This window comes from Lepidochelys kempii, chromosome 2 (assembly GCF_965140285.1).
Source record: "Lepidochelys kempii isolate rLepKem1 chromosome 2, rLepKem1.hap1, whole genome shotgun sequence".
Classification (NCBI taxonomy): domain Eukaryota; kingdom Metazoa; phylum Chordata; order Testudines; family Cheloniidae; genus Lepidochelys; species Lepidochelys kempii.
In genome coordinates, this window is record NC_136381.1 from 32363448 (window position 1) to 32390710 (window position 27263).

The 27263-nt window shown below is 41.8% G+C and overlaps 2 protein-coding genes across 9 annotated transcripts in view; one reads left to right on the top strand and one right to left on the bottom strand.

Moving 5' to 3' along the window:
- Positions 1–12457, top strand: part of SYBU (syntabulin) — a 55266-nt gene extending 42809 nt beyond the window's left edge. For all 4 annotated transcript variants that reach the window (XM_073330298.2, XM_073330300.2, XM_073330297.2 and 1 more), the window contains 4 exons: positions 4248–4350; positions 7429–7632; positions 9550–9699; positions 10752–12457. In XM_073330298.2, the coding sequence (XP_073186399.1) occupies positions 4248–4350; positions 7429–7632; positions 9550–9699; positions 10752–11874 (1580 nt within the window). In that variant the 3' untranslated portion in view covers positions 11875–12457. The remainder of the gene's footprint in view (positions 1–4247; positions 4351–7428; positions 7633–9549; positions 9700–10751) is intronic.
- A 6636-nt stretch (positions 12458–19093) lies between these two features.
- EBAG9 (estrogen receptor binding site associated antigen 9) overlaps positions 19094–27263 on the bottom strand; it is a 40608-nt gene continuing 32438 nt past the window's right edge. For all 5 annotated transcript variants that reach the window (XM_073330304.1, XM_073330305.1, XM_073330303.1 and 2 more), the window contains one exon: positions 19094–19650. In XM_073330304.1, coding sequence (XP_073186405.1) covers positions 19530–19650 — 121 coding nt within the window. In that variant the 3' untranslated portion in view covers positions 19094–19529. The remainder of the gene's footprint in view (positions 19651–27263) is intronic.

Below are 27263 nucleotides of genomic sequence, written 5' to 3' on the forward strand. Positions count from 1 at the left end.
TGGCAGCCAGTATGTAAGCAGATGATCAGATTCACTAGTGGCTAGGGCATGGGGAAAAATATGTTTTTGAATGAATTTCAAATGAGAAACGTGTGAGGCATGAGGTATGCAGCATTTGACTTGTTTTACAGTAAAAAAAAAAGGTGACTCTTGTCATCTAACAAAGAAACGTCAGGGTAAGTCTGATGCTGTGGTACCTTGAGGACAGAAGAACATATAATACTTGAGAGCTTGAAACTGCTTCCACATTTAGTGTGGCTTTTGAGGCCATTTTGCTATTCAGATCTGTGAGCCATAGGACTCAAAAATTGTTGCAACAACAAAAGTGTATCATAGACTCTTATAAACACTCCCAAAGCAGTGTAGCCTGGCAAATGGGCACAGGCTTGGGATTTAGGAGAGCCTGAGTACTAATCCTAGCTCTACCATTGAGTTGCTTTGGGCCTTTGGCAAGTCACTTCATCTTTTGTTCTGTTATCATGTCTGTCAGCTGGAATACTTACCTACCTAGGTCACCGGGGTAAGTGCATGTTAATGGCTGTGCTTGAACACATAGTGGCCTTATTGCTTTAGGCAAAGATGCATGACAAGTGGGGAAAATATTTTTTTAAAGTCTCAGTGGTACAGGTGAGCTTGGGTTACACAGAGTTCTAGCCTGAACGTTGAGTCTGTCATGCGTAGAAACACCAGCAAGTTTGATACCTTTAATATAAAAGAAGCTGTGAAGGATCCTGTAAATACACATGCTCAAAGTTAAGCATGGACATAAGTGTCTGCAGAATTGAGGCCATAGAATTCTTGATCAGTGGAAACAGCTCCAGCCCCAAGTTTAGTACAATTCTCTTTTGGAGATCCCAGAATTGGTTACATTTTCAGTATCTGCTTAGCCTTATCTACAATGGCTAGTTTGGCAGCCCTTCACAGTACTTTACTCCAAGTGAATCGGTTCAGAAGGAGGGTATTATTAAGCTTTGCTTCCTTGGAATACTCTCAATAACAAGATCTGATTATGATGTGGTCTGCTTAATCACAGACTTCCCTTGTTTTAGGCTGTGCCTGTCTGCATAAAAGCCAATACTTTGCTTTGCTTTAGAAAGCCACTGACTTCCTGTTTGGGGCCAGAGCATAGCATAGGTATTGAATATTCAGTATGTGTTTACCTGCTCTAGTCTTGTTTCTAAACTTAGATTTGTAATTTATATACATAGATGTTATCTCCTGAATATTTAAAACAAAATAATTCTATATATTATATAGGAATGGAATATAGGAATGTTTTGTTTATAGGGAAAACTCTATTCTTGCTTTAGGCATTATATCCCATTTTCAGTTACTTTGCAAGGATGGACTCAGTGGCATATGTAGGTGGTTATACTCTGTAAACATTTTAGTACAAGAAAGCAGTGTTTTCCCTCTCCACAATCCCCCACCTTTGCATTTTGTTTCTGTGTGATTCTGAGTAAGTTGCTGAGGCTCTAATTTGGCTTGTGGAATCTGAATTACTGGTTGTGTTTGCAGAGATGGCAGTTAGAAAAACATCTTTTTACATGTAAACTGAGTGTATTTGATATGGAACCAGTTAGTGGCATAGAACTGGAGCCTCATCATGCCATTTTTCTAGAATCACTTTTTAAGAATTGGGCTGTAAATTTGTGTTTTGAGGTCAACCAAATGAGTTCATTGAGTTATCAGACAGAGGTGTGAGGGTCTGTGCTGTGCATATTCGAGCCCAGAACTTGCAGCCTAGGAGTGTAAGGGTAGCTTTACGCCACCATTGTGCCTTCCTTTCCTGGGCTGCTCCAGAGGCTAGAGAGGCACCCAGTGGGCTTGTCTAAGTCCAAGCAACAGCTGTCTCCCCAGGCTGCCCTATTGCTATATTGCTGCCTGCTGCAGCTATGTCCCCGTCGTGGCCCACCATGTCCTCTACACCAGAGCTTGCCAGGAGTTCTCCGAAAGTAGCCTTAGAGCTATATCCACAATTCCAGTGCCAGGGATATTCTCCACTTGCTGAAACCAGGTCTTTCCAATTTTTATGCCACTCTTGTCCTTTTACCTGGTATAAAGGAGCCATAGTAGGGTTGAGGATTTCACCCAGGATGTTCTAGGAGTCTAGATAACTGAAAAAACAACATACATGGTAATTATAAGAACACCCATGTTTTTCTAGATTATAGCTCTTTGCCGGTTAGCAAAGAGCTGATGGAAAAACATAGTCAAGGGTCTCAAAATGTTAAAACCCAAAAACAATCCCTCCCCAAATTCCCCTAAACCATATCCCACTGTGAACTGTCGTCCTCACAAGAGATCATATTTAATATTGCGCATGGCTTGAGTTTGGTTTTGTTTTTAAAATGTTTTGCTTCTGTGGTATCAGACTTGTTTTTGTGTTTGTAATGGGCTAACAAACTGGGCAGTCTATTTCCTGTGGCTCTGCAGCTTTAAAAAAAAGAAGGCTGCTGGGATGCGCAGAATCCAGCAGTGTTAAATGTCATGGGGTAGGAAGTGCTTACCTGACTGAGCCTGGACTGTATTCTGACTTGCCATTGGCATTTAAATCTGAATATACAGAGCTGGAGTGATGTCACTTGTGACACTAGCGGCTTGTGTAAACTAGAAAATTTCATCATGTTAGATCGTGCATGACCTAAGTCTGCTACAGCCCCAACCAGCTGCCACGATGTTAAACAGACCAGCCCTTGTCCGTGTCTAGTGCAGCGGCATGTTTAATATCATGTCAGCTAACACATGTGCTGACAGAATGTAATTTTCCAGTGTAGAGCACTTGGGAGCATCAGAAGATGTTCTGAGCTGCCCACCTGCTTTATGAAAAACTTAATGAGCCTGAGAATTCTAAGATTCAAAAATAAAGGGCAGGATTCAGCCTCAGGAAACACTAGCATTACCTACAGTGCTGGGCTCTGGAAATGGAAACGGCCTAGCCATGCTGTGCCCCCAGCCCTCACTTGCTGGGAGGTTTTCAACCAGCCACCACAGCTAGAGAAGTGGATGGTGCTGGCTGGAGAGGGGATGTGGCGAGGAGATAATTGATTCAGCATATCCCCCAGAGAAGCCTCAACCATCAGGTTTCCTTTGAGCCTAAGCCACAATTTAAAGCGGTCTTCCTGTAGAGGAACTCCTGTGGAGGAGGGCAGTGCACCACTACTTTATCCATCCTTTCTCCTCCCCTCAAGAGCTGAATTCCCCTCCCCGGTGTAGCTGCCAAGCTGGCATGGGAAGGTTCAACATGCAAACTTCCAGTTCCTCCACTGACTTGCTACATGTCCTTGGATGAGTCAACTCTTCCTGCTTCCATTTATCCATTTGTAACTTGGACATAATTAATGAGTTTTTGCAGGGATTAATTAATGGTTGCAGAGTGCTTTGGGATCCAGGGATGAAAGATATTATGTACATAGTAATTTTTCTTCTGGCTGATAAGCTATTATTAAAGCAAGTTGAAAGCTTATTTCCATCCTCTCCCATGGAGCTCCCCCACTGGCATCTTTTTTTCATGGCGGTTTGCAGCACTGGGTTTGGATATGACAAACCTGAAAAAATCGCCAAGTATTTTTCAGGCGATAAGAGCTTCTTACCCAATGAACTGTCATATTTCTGGGCTCCGCAAAATGGGTGCCGTGTTCCTTTAAATAACAGAGTCTGGAAAATGAAAGCTGTAAATCATAGAAAGTTAGTAATCAGATAGTATGGCTTAATACCAAAGCCTAGAGCCAGGCATTGTTATTGGTTTACTGTAAAACTATTTAGAGGTGCCTTACTATTTCTCTGTGTCAGATTAAAGCCTGTATGTAGATATCAGAAACAGATGAGCTGATAAGTGGGTCCCCTGCCCCCCAGATAAATAATAATTTCCTGTTTAAAGTATGACGAATCCAACAGCAGTTGTTTGCTTAGTATGACTGTGCACTTGAAAGAAAGGTCAGCAGCCCCACTCAGGTAGCCGTGTTTCCTTACAAATGTTTAAAGTGGCTTAGGCAGAATAGAAGTTGCCATGTCCTGTTGTGTTCTATTGTTGCTGAAGTGTCTGTTTTGAGGGAGCTGTTGAAAGTCTGGAATATATCCACAATTGCTCCTAGAGGGTGTGGTTGAAAACGCAGGCTGACTTTTAAAGTTCACATGGGACAGGCAAAGGAAGGATGGTTATGATTCATCGTCACTTTTAAAACCAGTACATCAGTCCTGGAGTGAGAATTTCCATCATGTTTTTACTCTTCCCTTTTCCTTTCCAGGGAGTGAAGCTGATTTTAGCTCTTCAAGCAGTACAGGTAGCATTTCAGCCCCTGAAGTCCATATGTCTGCTGCTGGGAACAAAAGAGCCTCTTTTTCTCGCAAGTAAGCAAAGCAATTTATCTTATACTATGTGTGTTGCTTAGTGGAAGGCCGGGCTTATCCACCACTGTTATACCTTTTAAAACAATTTGGACTCCAGTGGGTTCTCTGATAGTACTGACATTGATTCGAATCTGTGATCTAGGAGAGAACAAATGTGATGTTTTTGGAGAATATAAACTGTGATACAGGAGGATCATGTGACCAACAACAGTTCTGTTCCTTCATGACATACCTTTGAGATCCTGTCAGCTACATAAAAAAAATATTTAGCATAGAAAGAAGGGGAAACAGCTGGGTGTGTGCTTAGTTAAGTGCAACCATTCCAACCGACTGACCGTAACCTTCTGGTCACATCACTTTGTTTTCCTGCTGTGACAAATTGTCAGCTCACCACATGCCTTGCAGGATCATCATAACATCATTTGTTGGAGGAAAAATGTTGATGCTTGTGTCTTTAATTCTGGTTGCTAAATATCAAGTTCCACTCCTTTGTATTAATAGGTATAAAATACCTGGTTCTTGAAAGGTATGTATTAAAAATGCCTTTGATGAAATATTTCTGTAAGTTGCCTCCACATCACACATCAGATACAAACCTAGACACCTGGTGGGATCTGAGTTGTTTTGGATGGACATATGTAGAGCACTGTGCAGATACAAAATTTGTATCTGCATCCAATCCGCAGTCTGCAAACATGGTCTGTGGTTAACTGCAGATTTGCAGGGCTCTAGATATATGCACATTGTGCTGTGCCTACACAGTCCCTGCTGCTTGCGGTCTTTTTGAACAGTCAGGGATGGTTAAAATTGACAAGACAAGATCCCTGCTCTTTGTGGAATCACAAGACTGAAGCTGGCAGGGAGAGTGGAGGGACAGCATGATTCCCATATTTTCAAGTCACCTGCGCTCATCCATGATCATAACATATCCAGTATGCAAGGATTGGTAGCATAATGCCTCACTGAAAGAGAATCTGATCTCTGTCTTGGTGTCGGTATGCAAATAAACAGCAGTTTCGCTCGGTATTTAAGGAGAATAGGTAGCTGCTGCAACAGTGGGGTTTTGTGTTTAATTCCAAGTGTAATAACTAAATGATTAAATCCTAAACCTACTTTCTTTCTTACTAGCAGCATGACCTCTTGTTGTAACTTTAAATATTCCACGCAAGACACCAAATTTGCCCCTGAAGTCATGCGTAACATTCCTTCAGATGTAGCTCTTGGGACAGTCAGGTACTGTGCAGATTCTGGCTTGTAAAAGAAATAAAAATAAAAAAATCAATACGTTAGAAATAGTCCTGAGCAAAGAAAATTTAAATAGTTCTTTCCTTTCACTTTTAATTGTTTTAAAATATTTGCCTATGCTCTGTTTAAGAATTTTTAAAAAAAGCAGTTGGACTTAATTGTGTCACATTTAATTCTGTAGCATTTCAGTGACGTCATAACCACACTCCTGCATTTTATTGTAAGCTACTTATGAAGTCACCCAAACCACAGCACTGCCATGCTGGCTTGCAGCACCGCCGCGCAACCATCTGTTCCATATAAAGTGTTCACTTTCAGAAGAGGGAGGAAACCAGGTCAGACAGCTTTAAGAGGAAAGGATTTTTGCTTCATGAGTTCTGCAGTATTTTCATTGATATGTTGTATTCTTCTCATAGTCTGGCTGGATTTCTTTTTTTCCATTTCTTTGGAAATATGTTTTCACTTTTTGTTACAGGTTAGAGGAGCATTTTCCATGCGGGAGAGTGGTAGTGACATTTCATGAAAGTAGCTAGAAGTGTTTACAGACGAAAATGTAACTTTATAAACAGTTTCCAGAATGCCACAGGTCCTTGCCAGATGCCTGGATATTGGCCAGCACTGATCGGAGTTGTTTTCAAGCGTACATAGTGAATAGTTCAGAATGTTTTATTAAGACTGGGGAGGGACAGATATGAGAGTGGAGGAAGCAGCTGTGTTGTCTAAAAGTTCTCCAGGTACTGAGCCTTTGGGGCTATTTCAGCATTCCCTCAGTCAGGTTCAGACCATATCCTAAGTACATCAATAGTTGGCAGTGACAGTTTGAAGTACACTATCCTGAAAGGGCAAAGGAACAGTGCTTCAAGCAAAACTTCTTTTTACTGGCCGCTGTGACTTCTCAGGCCACCTGCTAAGGATCAAGAAGTCTTGCCTCAAGCCTTAATTGGCCCCCAAGGTCAGGGGTCCCGTTACAAGCCTGCCTGAGGAAGTCTCCTGGTAAATACCAAATTAGACTGCAGTCTTCTAATTACTTGAGTGTAGATCAGAAAACTTAAATGTGCAGCTTGCTGATTTAGATGGGTGTAGTGGGAATGAGGAGAGTAGGGTGGAGTCAGTGGAAACAAAAAGAAAAGGAGTACTTGTGGCACCTTAGAGACTAACCAATTTATTTGAGCATATTTATATATACATATAAATTTATTTATATTTATATTTATTTAGACATATAAATTGGTTAGTCTCTAAGGTGCCACAAGTACGCCTTTTCTTTTTGCGAATACAGACTAACACGGCTGTTACTCTGAAATCAGTGGAAACAGAAACCTAAGTATAGAAAGATAGATCTTGTAATTTTGTCTAAACCATCTGATTCTGACTAACTGCTTCATGGTCAGTGAAAGATACATGGTACCTGGAGATGCTAAGGACATGTCTAAACTGCAAGTGGAGATGTAATTTTCAGCTCAGGTACATGTACACGTGCTAAAAACAGCAGTGTAGCTGTGGTGTGACAATGGGCTAGCTGCCCCAGGTACAATCTTACCTGAGATCCTAGGTACGTACTTAGGAGGCTAGTCCAACTCACCACCAACCATCCCCATGGCTACGCTGCTATTTTTAGTGTGCTAGCTTGATCAATGCTAGTGAGGGCATGTCTCCTTGAGCTGGAATTTACCCCTCCAGCTCCAGAGTAGAGCTTCCCCAAGAACTTCCTACTCCCCAGCTGCTCTGATTTATTTTGTAGAGCATCATGGGGTGACCTTATAGCAGGACATGCTGTCAGTTGCATGATGCAGTATAACCCAATAAACCTTACTCATTTTGGTTTGCCTTTAGTCGTGGCCCTCATGGACGGAACAATGGATCTTCATCAAACAAGTCTGGAACCAGTCCACCTACTTCTCGTGACAAGGACCTATTGTCAGTACTGTGCAGAAATCAGTTGAGTCCTGTTAACTTCAATCAGAATTATGGAGCTTCTTCAGCCAGTAGCAGTAACTCAGGTTCATACAAGGGAAGTGATAGCAGCCCAGTTATGAGGCAAGTGCTTGTTCCTTTCTCAAAGTTTTAATTCTGTTATCTTATCCTCACCATTCTGTACTGTGGGATCAGTCCTCTGGACTGGAGAATAAAACAGCTTTTACCTCAGTACCACTTTGTAGATTTACAGGCAGGGACTGTGGTATTGGTAAAGGGGCAGTCAGGAACACACTCCATCCTACTTTCCTACCACCTTGATCATCTCAGTGTCACAAGATATATGGTCTCCACTAGCCTAAGGGCTCTATCAGCCAGATTTCACATCCAAGTCTGATGCTTTCATGTAGTAGTACGTGGTTGAGTGCTCTTGCTCTTGCTTCACACACACAACTCCCATTGACTAAAGAGGAAGTTGAGTGTGGAGTGGATACAGAAGTTAGTGTCCACTCAAGGCTAGATCCACAAAGGGATTTAGGTACCTAACTGACACTTTAGGTGGCTAAATTCAAAATTTAGATCTTGAAACATGCCTGCTCGGCTGCTGCCTAGCCCCGTCGGCACTTGCATTCCCCCAGCACTTACATTTCTGCTGATTAAAGTCCTCTCGGAGTCTTCACTTCTGCCACTGGGCAGGTGCACAGCCATCTAAGTTCTGCCTGGATATCTAGATCACCCTTGCCCCAGCGGGATCCTCAAACTTAGTGTCCCCCCACCTATCTCTCCTGCAAAGCGCAATCTGGTAAATGGCATTTGTTGAAAGGATTACAATATCCTTGTGGATGAGTCCAGTTCAGACTGTGTGTGTGGCTATGCGTACATGTGCACACTGAAGGCTAGATCACAAAATAGACTTAGAGTCACAACGCCTAATGTTGTGTTATGGGATATTCTGGGGTGGGTGGGTTTCTCAGTCTGTCTTGTTATTTAAATAAATCCATTGGGCCAGAGAGTGAGAGACTCCATAACCCAGTGATTAGGGCACTCCCCTGAGAGGTGGGAGACCCAAGTTCAAGCCTCCGTTCCTCATCAGGCAGGGGGCAGCGATTTGAACCTAGGGGTCTCTCATTCTGGTTGAGTGCTCTTACCACAGGGCTAAAGGTTGTGAGGTCACCACCTTTCTTATATATAAAAAAAAAAAAAGCATTTAGACACCTAACTCAAGGAGAGGGTTCGCAGCTGTGAAACCTGAGGAAGGCCAGTGCCTCTCTTTGGCCAAGACCTGGGCATCTAACTCCTTTTTAGGCCCCATCCCTCTCCCTCTGCATTTCCTGTTGTCTAACTTAAGTGGCTCCCAGCTCAGCCTGCTGGCCTTTGTGGATCTTAGGCATCTAACTCTCCCCAGGCATGTTATAAGGAGCCTAACTTGGGACTGTGGATGCCACAAGGTTGCAGGGCATGTAAACATTAGGCAGTGTGATCTAGCCTTCAGTGCGCGCATGTATACATAGCCACACACACAGTCTGAACTGGCTTCCTCCTTGTAACTCATCCACAAGCTCTAGCTATTGTAATATCCTTTCAACTAATACAATCTACTCAATTAACAGTCTGCTTCCTGCTGAATTCCTAACAACCTCACAGTGTGCTGCCTTGTCTATATTAGTGTCAGACATCTCTGCCAGTGACCTTACTGTACACTTGTAGAAACCTTTACCCTATTTTAAGTTAGAGAATATCTGGGTATTTGAAAGTCAAGTCTCTAGTCTGGTATAATTGCACTAAATCCAAGTACAGTAAATAGCAAAATTCTTATTGAAGCCACTGGCAAATGCCTCAAGCACTATGATTTACCAGACTAAATCACTAATGTTTACTGTGAGATACCCAAACACACTAATGTTTACTGTGAGATACCCAAAGTACTTGAGTCCAGTGTAAACTCAACTTTGTGCCAGTCAGGACTGATGTGGAATCCATCCTCTCTTAGAAAGGTAAAGAGTTACAGGAATAACACTGTTGTTGTTTTTTTTGTTTCAGGCGGTTGGTGAGATATACTTCTTGTGGGGAGAATCATGGCATTAAAGCACCACATCCAGAGCAGTATTTGACCCCACTGCAGCAGAAAGAAGTTACAGTGAGACATCTAAAAACAAAACTGAAGGAATCTGAGAGCAAACTTCAAGAAAGGTACATTTTCTCCCAGAAAAATAATTTGGGAAGAGATGAGATTTATTCAGCAGTTTCCACTAGGGAGAAAATCCTGAAGTTCCTCCTCCCTTCTTGACTGCAGTGAGTTTTGACTAAGGAGCTTAGAATTTGGCTGTATCTGATTAAATTAAATTGTTTACAGCCATTGCAGGTTTCATAACCCTTTCCATGAATGCATACAGTATAGTTAACTTTTGGAAAGGAACCAGTGATCTCCTTTGAGCCTGGACTGCATTATAAATATTTTGAAGGGATATTTTTAAAATCAATCTGATATTGCACCAGTAACTTTTGCACATGCAACTGTTGATGCCTTCAGACTTGTAACTATGTTTTCAAGGACTGGCTTTGCAAGTGGCTCAATCAGTTGTCAACATCAGTCATGCCCAAAGAGTGTATTTCTGCAAATATGAGAAGTTACTGCACAATATCGTCTCTTGTTCTAAACCTCTTCGTAATAGAAAAAGTCTCTCCCCCACACCCTCTTGACAGCAAAAACTCTTTGACAGGAGATCCTGCCTGGTTGTGTTTTTGTTTGTTTTACTCACAATAGTACTATGTAGTGATGTTCTGCAGAAGAACAACCGCTTACATTACACAACAAGAGATATTTCTTTAATTGACAAGTTTATGGTTTGGGTCTGAATCGTGGTGCCTTTGCACAGAGAGACAGTACAGGGGGTGGGGAGAGATTTGAATGAAGTGGAATTTTACACACATCCCTTTCCCCCAGACAAAGGCGTGGCATAGATAACCGCTGTCATGCTGCCTCTGGAACTTCCTGTGTAGCCCTGACATGTGTGGTTAGGTCAGTGAATCCACTTAGCAGTCAACCAACTTACCTTGCCATCCACTGTCCTCATGTTATACCTCTGCCAGTCCACTGTGAAACTGTACTATGTGCATAGGGGTATTGGTCCAACCTTTTGCAGCATCTCTACGTCCTCACCATCCCTCCGTAATGGAATGTCTCTGAATCCTTTAATTGACCAAAGAACAGAAGTTTTACAGTGATTTTGCTTTTGCGACAGGGAAACAGAAATAGAAGAGCTTAAGTCGCAGCTGGCTCGCATGAGGGAAGACTGGATTGAAGAGGAGTGTCATCGAGTGGAAGCACAGCTAGCCTTGAAAGAAGCAAGAAAGGAGATCAAACAACTCAAGCAGGTTATTGAAACCATGAAAAATAGCTTGGCTGAGAAAGACAAAGGGATTCAGAAGTATTTCGTAGACATAAATATCCAAAACAAGAAATTGGAGTCCTTGCTTCACAGCATGGAGATGGCTCAGAGCGGCTCTCTGAGGGATGAGCAGTGTATAGAGTATACATGTGGGTCACCTGGTAAGTTTTTAGGTCCAAGTACAATATATTCCAAAATGGTGGACAGCCTAGTTATGGAGGACCAAGCCATGGAGGACAGCAGGCTGCTGCTCAATGATGATATGGCTAATGGGACTGACTTTTTTGAAGAAATTATTCTGGCTGCTACACCTGAATCTGGTGATCCAGCCCTCTTCACTTCCACTACTGGGGCCGCTGCCCTAAACCAAAATGCACTTGAAAGGGTCTGTGCTGAAAAACTAACATCCTCACAGGCAGAGGAGGAGAGTGACAACAGCATGATGATGGAACAGGCCATTCAGACTGATGTGGTGCCATACAGCCCAGATGTGGAGCAGCTCGTTCAGAACATATTCAGATCACAGCATACCAGTCCCATGAGCCCATTTGCTACCTTAAAGGGATTGGATGGATTTCCTGCTCAATGTTTCAGTGAATCTGCTTTGCTACTGGACTTAAATCCCAGTGATCCAAACTCTGCCATCCTTTTGTCTCCCATGGAGTCTCCAGGTGGCAAGGGGGACTGGAGCATTAATGAAAACCGTGTTATGAAGGAACTTGACTTTACAGCCTCCCATGATGAAACATTCAGAAATGTCATTACTCTCTCTCAGGCAGGCATCACGAAAAGGTACTGGAGCAGCAGTTTCCTTGTAGATCTTTTGGCTGTAGCAGCCCCCATTGTACCAACAGTAATGTGGGCGTTCAGCACTCAGCGAGGTGGAACGGATCCGGTCTATAACATCGGTGCACTGCTTCGTGGCTGTTGCCTGGTGGCACTACACTCGCTGCGTCGTGCAGCTGCCCAGTCGTGAGTGCTGGTTGGTGGGGGAAGAATTACAATAGACCATAAAAAGCGTGTGTGTGTAATGGCAGAGTCTGTCTTTTTGCTCCTGAATATTTGATTTGCACTATATTTAGCTGAAACCATGTTTGTTGTTTGAAACTGAAGGAAGGCTCAGTGACGTGGCGGCTTGGTCCTACTAAATGTACTACCTGTGTACTTTAGCAAGCATGCTGTCGCTTTTCATTTGTAGTCTGATGTATCGATTCTTACACTAAAAGCTCATACTTCCAAGGCAGCTTCGGGCATGTATTGTATGTCTGTCTTGCTTAGTGCTCTTGTAAAATATATACTTGCCCTAGCATTCCACTGGTCTTTGTGTACAAGGGGACAGTAACCAAAAATGCATTTGTGTAGGTTGTTGGGCATCTTGAATCTTGCTATGTTTGATAAATAGGGGGTAAATATATTTTATGCATATTATTTTAAAGTCTTAAATGAACTCTTATTGTAACCTGCTAGTCACTCAAACCATGAAATATTCTCTTTAAGTGTATTGTGAATTAACTTATTTTTTGCTTATTTAATCGTGTTTTATTGGAAACAACAGATTTATAATCACAAATTACAGTAAAGCATGTTAAAAGTATGAATTGGTGTTTTATTTTAGCAAAACCCTCACCTGCAATAAACTATTAAAAATTAATGCAGCTTTAAGGCTGAAATTTTACACACAGAGGAGGTAGGAGCCCAGTGAATACACCAGGGCAGTGGTTTTCAAACTGCGGGTCGCGACCCAGTATTGGGTCCCGGAATGTAAAGCACTGGTTTGCAGCAGCTCTGGTTAGCACTGCTGCCTGGGCCATTAAAAGTCCCATCGGTGGTGCTGCCCAGCTAAGGCAGGCTAGTCCATACCTGTTCAGACACTGCGCTGCACCCCAGAAGTGGCCAGTAGCAGGTCCAGTTCCTAGGCGGGGGGAGGGGCATAGGGTGCCACGTGCTGCCCCCACCCCAAGCACCCGCTCCGCACTCTCATTGGCCAGTTCATGGCCAATGGGAGCTGGGGGAGCAGTGCCTGCGGGTGAGAGCTGCGCGGAACTGCTTGCGCACCTCCGCCGGACCTGGCGGAGCCGGACCTGCTGCTGGTTGCTTCCGGGGCACAGCGCGGTCCACGGTGCCAGGAAGCCTGCCTTAGCACCCCCGCTGTGCAGCTGACCGGGAGCCACTCGAGGTAAGTCCGCACCCCAACCCTGCACCCCAATCTCCTGCCCCAGCCCTGAGCCCCCCCAAACCCCTCATCCCTGGCCCCAGCCCAGAGTTCTGACCCCCTCCTGCACCTCTGCCGTAGCCCAGAGACCCCTCCCACATCCTGAACCCCTCATTCCCAGCCCCACCCTGCAGCCCTCACCTCAACCCTCTGCTCCAGCCCTGCGCCCCTCCCACACATCAAACCCCTCATCCCCAGCTCAGTTGGGTCATGGGCATCAACAGTTTTCTTCAACTGGGTCGCCATAAAAAAAGTTTGAAAACCACTGCACTAGGGTACTGTAGATTGGCATTGTTACAACAGGAGAATTTGGCCTGAAAAACTTGGTTATGGCTCCCACAGCAGCTCGTGATCTAGAAATGAAGTGTTCTGTATTCAGTCACCAGTCCCCAAGCCATCAGTTCCAATCTTCCACCTATTTTGTATCATTGTGGATTGGGTTAACTTTAATCCTTTAACATATTTAGAATTTGGCCACGTTCAGTTGCTCTGGGAACCCATATTCTGAATTTCTGCAATCTGAGAAGTGTAAAAATCTCATCCTTAATTTTGGATTCCTGTATGTCTTTGCATTGTTTCCTTAGCTTTTTTTCAAAAGCCAGTGGGTCCTAATGAGTTTAGTTGACTTTTGAACACATGCTCTAACATTTGCATGCTGCCATATGTGTACATCCGAATGCAAATGCTGTGTCCCCCTCTGTGCACCACTGGAATTGCATGTGCAGATCCTAGAGAGGTAGCAGTGTCTGGTGGATAAAACAAACGGAATGCGATACAGTCTATGCCTGACTCTCTGAACCTTCTTGCAGTGAGACCTTAAGACATTTAACCTCACTGTTGTCGAGTTTTTCCTTTTGTAAAGTAAGTGTAACAGCACTTCCCCATGCCACCTACTTCAGAGGTGTATTGTAAGGTGTCACTACTGATAGTCCCTTCCAGTCAAAGCACTTCATGAATATCACTTGATAAATATTAAATACCCATGGGCAGTGGGCTAACTGGCCAACGTGTAGGAAACAGTCCACAGGCAGGTAGCTCATTTACAGATACTGGTGAGAGTTTACCTGGACCCTAGCACTTCCCTGCATTAATAAGACAGTCCCTGACTGCACCTTATGTTTTCCTAGTAATACTTTATTCTTAAACAAACCCTCCTCCTCCATCATTCCTGATGCATTAGTGCTCAGTGTGGTCTAAGGACTACAGGATAGGTGGTGTAAGTGAATGCAAGGGAGTCAAGGTGGTGTAATTTAAGCATCAAGAGGCTGTAAGAAGACAGACATTAAAGCTTTTCCTGTCTACTCACACCCCATCTTAAATGCTTTCTGTGCTACTCCCAGCTTGTGACACCTCTCCACCCCCAGCAGCCACCTAACTGGACTGCCTTATGTTTGTCACTTACACACCTCTACAAAGCCCACAGTATTAGTTACACCTGTGCCAACTCCTGCATACCTACTGAAATCGAACCAGTAAGATTTGTGCTCAGCCAGGCAGAGAGGTAAAGCAGCATTTTATCAAGCCAAAAATTTCACCTCAGGGCTGAGAAACAGCATGGGAAATTTCACAGGCAATTAGTTAAAAGGCAGGCCAAAACTCCTGGACAGGTGTGCAACCAAAGTGATTTCTTAACCCTAAGATTCTAAACAAGCAGAACGATAACTTCTTAATCTTTAGCTGTAAGAATGTACTAAAATGAAAATCATGCTGTGTTCACATGGTGATGTAAGGGTACTGTAAGCCCAACTTCCTGTTCCAAAGAATGTGGCATAACAGGCAAGAAAACCAGACCCAGGGCAACAGTTCTGATACAGGAGTTTGCGGTGAAGTCAGGACTTCCCAGGTAAAATCAAGGAGCTCAAACATCATGCGCAGAAATCCCAGGGAGGGATTCAGAGGAGGAAGAGCGTGCTTGGTTCGGCCGTAGGGGAGTGTGGCTTTAGCAGAGGCATTTTGACTAGACTGGTTGAGAGCAGCAGCAACATGTGGGGAAGTCAATATAGAAAAGTAGAACAGAAAGTAATCACATTGTAGACTGTAGTAAGATTGATGTATGGAGAAGGCCTTGGCCAAGACTAACAAAGAGAAGAGAGCGCAAAAAGGCCAGGACATAAGGAAAGGATGCAGTAGAAGATGAGAAAAAATAGAGTTGTCAGTGGGTATGCCTACACTGCAAAAAATACAGCAGAGCATCTCAGAGCCTGGGTCAACTGACTTGGGCTCATGAGGTTGTGCTACAGGGCTAAATATAGCAGTGCAGATGTCCCTGCTCCAGGTGGAGCCTCAGCCCCACCCTCACTGGGTCCCAGTGTTCAGGCAGGAACATCTACATGGCTATTTTCAGCTCTGGTCAGGTGCCGGGGGCTCTGAAGCTCACTGCTACATGATTTTTTTTGCAGTGTAGATATACCCATTGGTGATAGAGAAGGTAGGTGAGAAGCAAGATGAGAAGTTCAGTTTTGGAGACCGGATGGATTGGAATGGGTGGCTGGACAGAGATATGAAGGTTGGGGGTAGTGAGGTAGGTACGGTCTTTGGAAGGGTCAGCTGATGAGAACTACAGAAACCTGAGGAATACCAACAGTTCTGGGACTGCCCAGCTGAAGTAATGAAGAATTACAGTAAGTTAGTGTTTTAAAATTCATAAACATTCCCACAAATATTCCTTCCATTTTCAGTTACCTGAATTTATCTTGCGTTCAGCATAGCCAGCCCCAGCAAGTGCTGGCTGCATAGCTGACATGAATAGGATAGATGCAGCTGTAGGGTTTTGCACAGCTGCGGGAACAGGACTCTATTGGTTAGGATTAAAAGCAAAAATGAACCACCAGAAGAGGAGGGTTGTGCACCAATTTACCATGCAAGCTCACACCAGTGTACAGTACGGGATAGCATCTCTTGTCAGACTTATCCCTTTTATAGCAGCATACTAATACCAATTCCATCTCCAAGGTAAGAACACACATAGCTTTGTTTTATCTTCTGCACTATTAACAAAGCGTGTGCAGTCTGAGTATAACACCGTGCCCTTGGACACAGAAAAAACCCCAAGTAATTTAAGGGCTTAGCCATCTTCAGCTAAATGAGTGGTGACGGTTGGCTCAAAGATACTCGCACAACCCGGAGGAAGAGAGAGTCAGACATGGGGAGTCTTGGTAAAGATACGGAGAATGCACAAGGTCACTGCTGGTTAAGGACTATACAGGACTCTCCAGACTTAAAAATAAATAAATGCATTGTTAGGTCCATTGAACTGTAAGTCCCCATCTCAAAATGACCCTTTGTTAAGATGTACCCCACATCTTGGTTCCTTTATTTATATTTTATAAATTGTGGATATTTCAAGTGGATGCCAGTTATATTTGATCTTTGAATGATGAGAAAAACAGTAGTTAACTATTTTATAAAAAGCCAATACCTTAAGGATTAGGAGGTATTTCATATTTCATAATCTTCACTGTAAATAGGATGTGCATGAATTTCTCTCTATTTTCAACATTTCCTCACACTAGTCAATTAGAAATTACAGCAATTTAAGGGATACCATGATTCAGAATACACAGAATATTTATTCTCTTTGTATAATCTCATTCGCAAAGCAAGACTTCCTATCATCCCCTCTTATTCTGTCAAACGCATAAATCAATTCATAGTAAACATTTTTGTTTCCCAGAAGGCATGTTCAGAGCCTGGAAATACTCCATTCTTTCTACCCGACATTTTTGGAGGGCACGCTGCTACCTACACAGTTCAATAATTTTTAAAGATGTCAAGTGATTCTAACAAGTTTTCCTTTTGTTAAGCATGAATAGTGACAAGTGTTCAACAGAGTTGTAATGACACTAAATACCAGACAAACATTTGTTTTCATCTTGAAAGTCAAAATGCATTTACAGCTTGAACCAGCCAAACTGAGTCCAAGCCAAAGCTATGTATGCTCTGCGTTAGTGAGCGCAAAAGCCAGACAATTGTCTTGGGAATAAATTTTCATGAGGCCACAGCCTTATTATGCCATTCCTTAGTATCTCCATCACTGGGGCTACTAAGGAAGATGAAGCACTGATAAGGACCGATATTCCCTCCTGAGCTAAAATCAGTTCAGCACAAAGTTACACCAGATGGCTACTACTTCCCCATTCTCATGGCACACCTGCCCTGTCCCAGGAGGGGGTTAGAGTCACCTTTAAAGTTGCTCTAAACTTATGCTAGTTGACAACAGTCCTGATGAAACTGAAGACCCCATAGAGTTGAGGCAATGCAGTGACACTCCTGTCCTACCGTCTTCCTGCCACTCCAACCTTATCGTCAGAAGGCAATTGTCATGGGTACAGAGTATGCGGATTTGACATCAGTTGAGAGCTTCCCTGCAGTGGCGGCGTTCTTAACCTGTCTTGGCATCTGAGACTTGTCTTCCTATTGTGTCTACAAGACACCTATCAGTTTTGGGCATCATATATAGAATAGAACCATTGTACACACACAGGGAGAGGGGAGGTTTACTCCAGTTTCAGGCTGGAAGATAATCCAGTGGGTTATCTGACCCTCAGATGAGAGGTGGCAGAGAGAATGGGTCCAAGAATTAGAAGTGATGTTCATTTGGAAGCTGATCATTTTTAAGAACCTCCTCCTGCCATCAGCAAAAATTGCTGTTGTCCAGTGGGGGTTTGCCTTTTCGTGTATATAGGAAAGGGTTGCAGCCAGCCATGCGCTGCTTTCTGTGGCTCAGGGGACCATCAGTAGGTTGTATAGGACTGGGCCTTAGCTTTGGCTGTATATATCACATTTTTTGTTTTATAATATGTTTGCCCTGTACACAAATCCTTTTCAGAAGAATCCTAGTATACAGTACAGAATGTATGCAACGTTTCAGAATAGCAGCCGTGTTAGTCTGTATCTGCAAAAAGAACAGGAGTACTTGTGGCATCTTAGAGACTAACAAATGTATTTGAGCATAAGCTTTTGTGGGCTACAGCCCAGTTCATCAGATGCATGCAGTGGAAAATACAGTAGGTTGATTTTATATACACGGAGAACATGAAACAATGGGTGTTACCATACACACTATAATGAGAGTGTAGTGGTAACACCCATTGTTTCATGTTCTCCGTGTATATAAAATCAACCTACTGTATTTTCCACTGCATGCATCCGATGAACTGGGTTGTAGCCCACAAAAGCTTATGCTCAAATACATTTGTTAGTCTCCAAGGTGCCACAAGTACTCCTGTTCTTAATGTATGCAACATTCACCTCCACCTACCACTGAAATGTAGCCACCTTTGGACTGGAAGACGGCAGCCATTTTGGTTGTAAGAATTAAAGTTTTCAGGAGGGGAAAACTTCCCCCATCCAACAGATTTATTGGGGGAATGTTTAGGAAGACTGAATACAATTGGAATCTGCTTAGGATAGCGTAGTTAATAGCCCATTGATCATATAAATAACCAGATATAGATATATTGTCTGAACAGCTCACCAATACAGAAAGGTCATTAAAGAACCAATCACGCTTTTTACCAATGACATTACATAAATAAATGTGCTCCCATAATAGCATGCAGTATCAACTCTAAAATGAAAAAAGTATGCAAGTAAGACTGATATTAAAATGTTATTGTGCCAATCTCTTCCACTTGAGACATCTCTGCCTACAATTACAGTGCATTCCTCTCTTGGATTGCAAGTATAACAGTACTGAAAACGGTGTCAGCAAAAAATAAAATCCATTTCATTTCCACCCCTGCTGGTCCTCAACCACAGCAAGCCTGTTTGCTGTTGTTATAAAAAAGGAAAAAACTGTATGGATGATAATCATCTCAATAGAAACAGAAGCATTATTTTCCTTTCGGATTAGGTCAATATCATCTTACATAGGAGAATGCAAGCATATTTTTATAGCATCTTTCCCAACATTTATAAATAAGACAATTAAGAGTGGAACAGCAAAGGTGCATTTTCTGAAATTAAGCACAGAAGCAAAGAATTCTTTAAAATTATTTAATTACACTTTTCAGGTAAGCATAATAGATAATACAGTAGATTTCCCACCACTGAATTATTTACACCCTTTTTTCTTTAAGCTTCAACCATCTGTTAGAGTTTATGTCCCCACCATCAGACTGTCACTGCAGCAATCACTGTTCTTGTATAAGGGGGTGGTGCTGGAATAGCGCTATTGCAGGAACCATTGTTCCATCAAGGTATGATTTGCAGGGTTGGTGTTTTATTTTTAAGATCCATCTACTAATAGTTCAAGATACTTTATGGGAGAATTCGGGCTCCAAGATGGCCTGAAGAATGCATTAAAATCAAGCAGTGAGTTGAGTTCTAAAAATACTTAAATCAATACAAATGATGATTTATGTTGTGAAACTGTGATTCTTCTTCCTGCTGGTACAGTCATCCTAGAAGTGCTTGTGTTAGGATAGTTTTACACCAATTTTGTTCTGCTCTTTCTTCATTAGCCTTTGTGCCTCTTTCTCCATTTTCTTCCTTTGCTGTTCTGCTGCTCTCCTTTCCCTTTCTGCTATCTTCTGCTGCCTGCAATTTGAAGAGAGAACATCAGATTCACACCTTTAGAAAACAGTGCAAGATCCCTTTTACACTGGCCGAAGCTATACAACTCTTATTTACATGTTTTCAATAAATACTGAACTTCTTACTTCAGGAAAAAAAGACTCTTGTAACTGTGAGCATTAAAGTATACTGAGCCTGCAAGCCACTTTAGGAATGATGCCTGAAATTCTGGGTTATTCCTGTGCTCCTAATTAGGCAGTTATCAGTTAACCTGCCTTTTCCTCATGCTCAGATTGTTTAAGCTTTAGTTGAAAGAGGGCATATTCTGCACTTTAAGTAAATTGCTGATGTCAAACTTCGCTTCTGTTAAATCTCTTACACTGCATTTTCCCCAGTGAAGACAAGGGCTATAGATCTTATCTGTTGGGATCTCTGTATCAGAATCCAGTAACTGTACTTTATTCTTGAGCTGTATGAGATTTTAATCAATCGTTCTGGCTAAGCCCTTGTGTCTCACTTTTAAAAGACAGATACTTTTTTCACTGCAGAAATTGCTTCATGGATTTGATCCAAAAAGCCTACTGAACTCAATGAAAGGATTCCCATCGATTTCAAGGGCTTTGGATCAGGCCTAGTAGGAACCTCTGAACAAGCCGAAGAATTTCATGAGATAGAAGAAGAATGTAACTGATATACAGATGTGCAAATGAAAGACCCATGAGATCATTAGGGAGATATATTTGGAATGAGTTGGGGAGGGGGGAGAATAAGTAAAATAATGTAGCAATCCAAGACTTTTGTTAAAACGTTGGTTGGTTGGTTGTTTTTTGTTGTTACTTTTCCATTTTTTGTGTACAGTTTTGTATCATGCTTTTAAAGATAATCAAGACTTTGTATACAGATCTAGTGAAATTTCTTAGATCTTATGCAGTGACCTTTCTTCTAAATGCATTTCTGCATTTATCAGTCCTCCAAACATCCATAATACATAGGTACAACTGGAATTAACTAGGGTAAATATAGTTATACAAACAAGCTACTTAAAAAAAAAAAAATCAGTCAGCGTTAGTCCAGAATCAGAATACTCAAAATAAGGGCCTGAGTTTTCTAGACTTTAGAGTTTGCTTGCTTTGAGTTTCTCTTCTCTTTTGTGCCCCAACAGGAGTTTCATTTGCCTGCCCACTCCCTCAATACAAATGCTGGAAAACCTTTTTCTCTCAACACCCTCCCTGAGACCCAGACAGACTGGCACTCCTGCCTCGCTTCCCACATCTTCTCTATTGTCAGTCAAGTTCTCATACGTTGTCTAGGCTGCTTTCAAACTCCAACTGCTGATGCAACACCACTTGTTCCTCAATAGTGTCCAAATTTGCCCCACCTCCCAGTTGGGTTTATTCTCCACCTTAAACCTGGGCATTAACCATTTTGACCAACGAGCCAGAGTACTAAGGACTAATCTACTTTTTGAGATTTGTTTTCAGAGTTAAAGAATTAGTTAGAAAGTTAACTGAACTCCAAGCTCCACACAGTAGAGTAACTGAGGGTGTAATTTCCACACTACAATGCACAACTGGATGCTATCACATCTCCCTCACCCTGTATAGGGAAAGTCTAAGGACAAGTACAGACTGACTGGGAAATACACATGGCAAATCCATAATGGTAGAAAACTATTTTTGCTCTGATGTCTCAAAGCTCTGTATCAGTGTGTAATTTTATTTTTATAGAAACTGTAAATTAAGAACACAGTTGGTAGTCTACTTTTTCTCAATTGTAACTGGCTAGATTAAACACTGGGATTAAGATGTTTACCATTACCTACATTTTTTTTTTTTAAAGTTAGCTATTAGGTCACATAGGAGAATATAATTCAATAGCCCAGATTTCTAAAATATTTTGGGCTTGATTATGCCAAATGCTGAATGCTTAGCTTCCACGGATATTAATGAGCAAGTCCTTATTCACTTAAAAATATTATCATGTCAAATTAAAACACAAGACATTGATTGAAACCACAAACACCAGACCTGAGAACCCTCAAACTCTGGATTAGAACATCACTGCTCAGCCCTTCTTTAATTTAAAGCAGTATTGCCTCTGAATCAGGTTGCCACTGGGATAGAAATTAAAAAGCAAAAGAAACATCAGCCTGTTCCAGTGTCTATCCCTGAGGCAGCATCTTTCTGCTATTGCTCTCAGAGCTCAGGCCATCACTGTCTGAAGGATTTGTGCAAAGGGTCAGCTTTCTGGTTGCCATGAGCACACAAAAATTATGTTGCTAGAGAAACAAGATAGAATTTGTTCATTTTATTTCCCCCCCCCCCCCGTTAAATTTTCCCAGGCGTGGGAGGTGAGTGGCACAATAACAGTGACTGAATCTATACTCCAGCAACTGAGGGATGAACGCCATCTTCTGTATTTGATAAGCAATAACAGATAGAGAGGTAAGGAGGATCCCGGATTCAGTATTATTCCATTCTTTTGTTAATGATGGTGGCATGGAATATGCTATTTAAATATGTACACAATAAATCGCCCAGCCTTCTTGCAGGTTTTCTGAAGGGTAGGATTAAAACATGAGAGTTTTGATGAACTGAAAGATCGGGTAATATCAAAAATGAGATTCAGTGATAGCAAAGCAGTTCATGTTGGAAAGAATAATTGAATGGAGGAAATAAGGGCAAGGCAGTGGGGAGGATGTAAGGTTTTTAGTGAATAGTAAATTAATCCATCTAAATAAAGAATGCATACCTCACAGAAGTGCAGTGTTATATTAGTTGTATAGGCAGAATCAGAGAGAAAGTTGAAAGAAGAAAAGGAGGACTTGTGGCACCTTACAGACTAACAAATTTATTTGAGCATAAGCTTTCATGAGCTACAGCTCACTTCATCGGAAAGCTTATACTCAAATAAATGTGTTAGTCTCTAAGGTGCCACAAGTCCTCCTTTTCTTTTTGCGGATACAGACTAACACAGCTGCTACTCTGAGAGAAAGTTGAGAGAAGACTAGATCATCTAATCTGACTTCCTGTCTAACACAGACCATTACATTTTATCCAGTTACCCCTTTAGGGTCCAATAATGTGTGTTTGACTAAAGCATAACTTCCAGAAAGGCAGTCAGTCTTGATCTGAAAACATCAGGAGATGGAGAACGTACCCCTTCCCTTGGTTTGTTCTAATAGTTAAATCACTCTCACTGTTAAAAATCTGTACCTCATTTCTAATTTGAACTGGTCTGGCTCCAGCTTCCAGTCATTGGTTCTTGTGCCTTTCTCTGCCAGACTAAAGAGCCAGTTAGCACCTGGTATTTCTCCCTGGGAATGTTCTTGTCCCCGTGAAGTGTTCACTTGATGATTACCTGTTCTGTTCATTCGCTCTGAAGCGCCTGGCACTGACCATTGTCAGAAGACAGGATACTGGGCTACATGGACCATTGGTCTGCCCCAGTATGGCCGTTGAAGTTCTTATGTTCTTGTATACAGCAATAAAGTCACCTCTCAATCTTCTTTTCAATAAACTAAACAAATCGAGCTCTTTATGTCTCTCACTGCAAGGCATTTTCTCCAATCTTCAAATTATTTTTTGTCTCTCTGTTCTGCATCCTCTCCAATTTTTCAGCATCCTTTTTAAAATGGACACCAGACCTGTTTGCAGTATTCCAGCATTAGTCTCACCAATGTCTCATACAGAGGTAAAATCACCTCCTTACTCTTACTCCCATTTACACACCCAAGGAGCACATTAATCCTTTTAGGCACAGCATCACACTTATGTGCTGACTTGCTTGTCCATTATAACCCCTAAATCCTTTTCAGAGTCTCTGCTTTCCTTGCAGCAGTCCCCCATACTGTAGGTACGGCCTGCATTCCTTGTGCCTAGATGTAGGAATATCACAAACATGAAGGCAGCTATTCTGTCCTACATGGGCCAGCTTAGGAATCAAGAGAAGAGAGATGAAATGTGCTTCTTTGAGGAAAGACTGAAGGAGGCATGAAAATTGTCTGCATATGTGTAAAAGATGGCTATAAAGGAGACAGGAATCCATTACTTCTAGTCACTGAGGCAGAAACAACTAATGGGTTTAACAACTATTAGGCAAACTAACTTAGATCAGCTGAACAGATGTGATGTCAAGGGAACTGTGGAGCTATTCACCATCAGTCTTGTACACTAGTACTCTAAATCCCAAGGGAGTGCCATCAGCCTGCATCAAGGATGTTTATTTTGCAATCTGCACCTTTCCCTCATCCTAGCATCCTGAATAGCAGACATGCTGCTCTGTGTTTCACAGCAACAGCCTACTACTAACCCACCAAAAGGAAATTCTGGAGCAGTGATTTGGGTGGAAGAGAGAAGGAAAACAAAAGGCTGCATGTGAAGATACCAACTATGCAAATAGTTCATATATGTAAAAATAATGGTATTTCATCAAAGTCTCATGTGGAACTAAATATTTAGCACTAACAAGAGTTAATGGCAGCACTCAGAGGCTTAGTAATCACAACTACTGCCAACAGTTCATATGCTCTCTCTTTAAACTGCAAGCTACACAGAGAATTCCTGCCTGCACTAAGATTCCTAAGTGGTTTACTGCACCCTCTGCTGGCTAACCAAGCCATTTTTGTTTTGTAGACACCATACATGCAATAACATGCATGACGAAAAGGAGCTCTTGCAAAGATGCACACACCAATGGTGGATTAATGTCACCATTACATCTCCTGTGATATTATAGATATATCAACTGGCTTTGCTGTAGTAAGATACAACTTTTTGCTGCTGTTTCAAGTTTGCAGGTCACTGTCTAGAATTTTAAATATTCTCTACCAAAAGAGCTTAAATGGTGGTGAAAGATCAAACTAGTATAAAACTATATATGGTACATAGGAAACAAATATTTAATAACGGGGTCTTCAATTTCCAGAGAAAAGTATAATACAATCCAATGGCTGGAAGCTGAAGCTAGACAAATTCAGATGGGAAATAAGAATTTGAATATAAGAATAATACATTTTTAATACTGAGAATAATTAATGGGCAAATTTAATGGGCAGGAGGTTTAAAACAAATAAAAGGAAGTTCTTCTTCACTCAGCAACCTGTGGAACTCCTTGCCTGAGGAGGTTGTGAAGGTTAGGACTATAACAGGGTTTAAAAGAGAACTGGAAAAATTCATGGAGGTTAAGCCCATTAATGGCTATTAGCCAGGTTGGGTAAGGAACGGTGTCCCTAGCCTCTGTTTGTCAGAGGGTGGAGATGGATGGCAGGAGAGAGATCACTTGAATATTACCTGTTAGGTTCACTCCCTCTGGGGCACCTGGCATTGGCCACTGTCGGTAGATGGGATACTGGGCTGGATGGACCTTTGGTCTGACCCAGTATGGCGATTCTTATGTTCTAACCACTGGAGCAACTTACAAAGAGTCGTGGGGGATTCTCCTTCATTGACAATTTTTGAATCAAGATTGGATGTTTTTCTAAACGATATGTCTAGGAATTATTTTGGGGAAGTTCTATAGCCTGCGTTATATAGGAGGTCAGACTAGATGATCACAGTGGTCCCTTCTAGTCTTGAAATCTATGAAAAGGTTAAAGAAGAAACAGAATCTGTTCCAGGCTAAGTTTGTTCCTGTTCTCATTAATATAGTGCCCACAACCTGCCAGAACCAAATCTGGATGCCTATAGTTAGGCAGCTAAATCAAAATATAGGTAATAAAAGCAACCCAAGTGTCTGAGTACCCACTGCCACTGACTGCGATGGGAACTGGAGGGAGGACAGTAGAGAGGACTCATTTATTTAGTAGTAAGATTTGGAGCTAAGTGCCTAAGAACAGGCACCCACATTGGCCTAGGCACTTTACAAATAGAGATGAAGAAAAGGCCTCTGCCACAAAGAGCTTACAACCTAGATGGACAACACACAGATGAAGCCAGGCAAAAGCGACTCCACAAAAGCACAAAGAACGACCAGACAGCAAACCTCTGGTGAGTTCCAGCATTCCCTTTTTTTAATCCCTTGCAAATTAACCCAGTCCAGAGGGGAGGATTATAGTGTGCAGGATTTTGGAGAAAAGTGCGTATTCAGAAGTGACTTGACGGAGGTAGAGGACAGGTATGGGAGACAGGAAAGATTTCAACGTGCACGTTGAGACAAAGGGTGAAAATAAAATGTTAAAAATCTCTAATACAAGTCAACATTCAGCAGTATAATTGTTCTGTGCGTACTGTATATACATACAACACAAAGAAATCCACTTATTAGTGCATGAAAGTACTTTCAATCAAAAAGATTTTGGAAGGACATTTTGACCTTTTTGCCTGACTCAGGGAAGATGATTTTCTCCTTCCAGAAACAGCACCACAATGTAAATGAGACATTAGGACAAACATATGAAATGTATGCAAGAATTAAGGAGCTGCAGCTGGTTTCTTTGCAGCTCCCCTCTCTACTGCACTCAGTGGAAACAGCACAGTGAATGACAATACGTTTGTTACAATGTAAACAGATGTGCTGCTGCCCTGTTATGACAGCATAGCAAAAACTGTCTCAATAACTGCAGCAGCCAGAGAGGTGAATTCTCTGCCCTCCACCAGGTGAAAGCCTGACATTCGGCCTAACTGGGACAGTTAGCTTTTGCCTTCCTCCATTTTTCTTTTTTAAAACAAAGGCAAACACAACGTCAGTGCACTGAGAAGTTTTCCCAATTAAAAATTAAGTCAGGAAACATAAAAAAGTACCAACAGCAATGTTAACTCAGCCATTCCACATGTACAGACAATGTTCTCGTCAATCTTTTCCAGTTAAAATGTGTAGCTTAGTATTCTTGCTTATGGTATAAAATGCAGGAGGATAAAACAGAAAGAGACAGAAAACGGATCCAAGTTAACACTGCCAATGGAAACCTTTACATTCCTGACAATGATCTGAATTGTGCAGCCATAATAATGTATTCAAGCTGTATTTTTACATTTATTTATATTATACTGCACAACACTTAAATTGCCAGACTAGGGGAGTGCTGAAATTATTTTATCATAATCAATATGGACAAAATGTAATTTCCAAAATCTGAAATTGGTATTGAAATTGGTATTGTTCAAAAATAATGTGCTTAATCCATTCTCACAGTTGTTAAACAAATGAAAAAAGGTTCCAAAAACAGATACTGTGGTGATGAACACAGTATAACAATCTAAACAGAAAAAAGTCTTCGAGCATGATTGTGCATGGACATCCTTCATCATGAGGCTGCAAAAGGACATAAATACCCTAAAATTTTGTAAAATTGTACTTCATGCCTTGACATTCTAGACCTATCAGTGTCCCTTCTCCCTTCTGATTTTAATAAGTGTGCAGAAATTTTAATAAAATATGCACAGACACTATCTAATAAACTAGTGATGTTTACAGAAAGTCCTATTTGTTATTTTAACTAAGTTAGTAAGAATACGGTTGAGTTTGTGTGGATTCAAGAATTTACTTACTTAGTATTTCTGCTCAATTTTCAACTGGAAAAAAAAACAAAACACCCCACCTCTGATTCCTCACATTCTGTCCTAAACTGTTGTACAACACTTTCCATCTTTGAATTTAACAGCACACTGCGATGTATGTATTCTATAAGTACTTCAGAA